The sequence below is a fragment of the Acanthamoeba castellanii genome (genome assembly GCF_000313135.1).
Source record: "Acanthamoeba castellanii str. Neff unplaced genomic scaffold scf7180000084763, whole genome shotgun sequence".
Classification (NCBI taxonomy): domain Eukaryota; phylum Discosea; order Longamoebia; family Acanthamoebidae; genus Acanthamoeba; species Acanthamoeba castellanii.
This window is the reverse complement of record NW_004457323.1, coordinates 399938-401432: the sequence shown is the minus strand read 5'-3', so window position 1 is coordinate 401432 and position 1495 is coordinate 399938. Positions and strand designations below refer to the sequence as shown.

The 1495-nt window shown below is 59.4% G+C and overlaps 1 protein-coding gene across 1 annotated transcript in view; it reads left to right on the top strand.

Annotated features, from left to right (window-relative positions):
• ACA1_244530 (uncharacterized protein) overlaps positions 1–1495 on the top strand; it is a gene marked incomplete at both ends in the record, with an annotated part of 2373 nt that overhangs the window by 490 nt on the left and 388 nt on the right. Inside the window, 6 exons of the mRNA XM_004335388.1 lie at positions 38–87; positions 174–217; positions 304–391; positions 475–556; positions 810–890; positions 1096–1405. Coding sequence (XP_004335436.1) covers positions 38–87; positions 174–217; positions 304–391; positions 475–556; positions 810–890; positions 1096–1405 — 655 coding nt within the window. The remainder of the gene's footprint in view (positions 1–37; positions 88–173; positions 218–303; positions 392–474; positions 557–809; positions 891–1095; positions 1406–1495) is intronic.

The following is a 1495-nucleotide window of genomic DNA, read 5'->3' as shown; positions in this document are numbered from 1 at the left end:
CCTCTAACACCACACACACACACACACACACGACCAGTGCGCTCTACAAAGGTGGCCTGGTACCTCTGGTGCAAGCCGGCGTTGTCGGTGCGTCGTCCGAGCCCGCTTTGCGCCTTCTGAGGCGGCGCCAGGCGTCTGAACTGCTTTTTCTTTCCCTCCCCAACCACCAACAGGGTCTCTGCTGGGCGACCTGCTCTTGCTGCCGGGCCTCTCTATGGTACGTACCCACCATCGCCACGTCACCAGCCCCTCCCCCACGAGTAATTTCCCATTGGCTCATGCTTGCTGCCACGCGACTTATAGATCGCGGGCGGGCTCAAGTACCACGAGCAGCGGTTCAGCTCTCGAGCGGCCGGCGTGTCCTCCGTTCTGCTCATCGTGTCGATCATCGGTACACCCACCCACCCGCACCCACTCACACCACCCATCCTTACGTGGTGCTCACCGAGGCACGCAACGCGTGGGGTGTCCAAGGCGTGTTCGGCCCCACCATGTATTGGCAGGTGAACGGAGACACCACGTTCTCATGCGACGTGTGCGTCCCCAAGGACAACAGGTTCGCACCCACCTGCCAATATATCCCTTAGCCTTTCATAGGTTGTATGATGTACAACCGTCGACAAAAATCGAAATTATCCAATCCTGTATCGTGTTTGATTTCTCTTGGCCAGTGATACTCGCTTTTTGAATTTCTTTTCATGGATTTCTTATGGAAGGCATACACTACATAGATTTATCTTTATATACTACATAGTTCACATCTGTCGGTTGGGCTGATCACTGACTTGTGGCTTTGGCCTCTGGTCCAGTACGATACCGCTCGCGTGCACCCAATGCCACACGAGTCCCGTCGACTTCTACAAGGACCCCCTCTTCCAAAACACCGCCCAGTTCGCCCTCCCCTCCCACTTTGCTCTTTGTCGCTCTTTTTTCACTTTTCGACGCGCACGCACCACCGCACCACCGCACCACCGCACCACCGCACCACCGCACCACCGCACCACCGCACCACCGCACCACCGCACCACCGCACCACCGCACCACCGCACCACCGCACCACCGCACACGCACACGCACCGCCGCACACGCACATAGGCCTCTGATTTACGCGGTGGCTGCCATTCTGCCGGTGAGCTACCTTGTCGGGCTGCTCTTCACGCTCAAGACACATGCGCACATCTTCAGCAACGCGGCGGCGGGCGAGGGCGAGGGCGGCGACGACGGCCACGACGCGCCGCGCTGGTCCAAGCTGAAGGCCGTCATCATCCTCGCGGTCTCGATCGTGCTCTTCTCCCTCGTGGCTGAGGAGCTGGTCAAGGCCATCGAGCCCACCCTGGAGGCCCTCAACATCGGACAGACCTTCGCCGGCGTCACCGTCCTCGCGCTCGTGCCCTCATCAGCCGAGGTACATCCCGTTTCGTGCGTGTGTCGTGTGTGTAGTTGTGTGTGCTGTCGTGTGTCGTGGTGTTGCGTGTGTCGTGTCGTGTCAAACTCA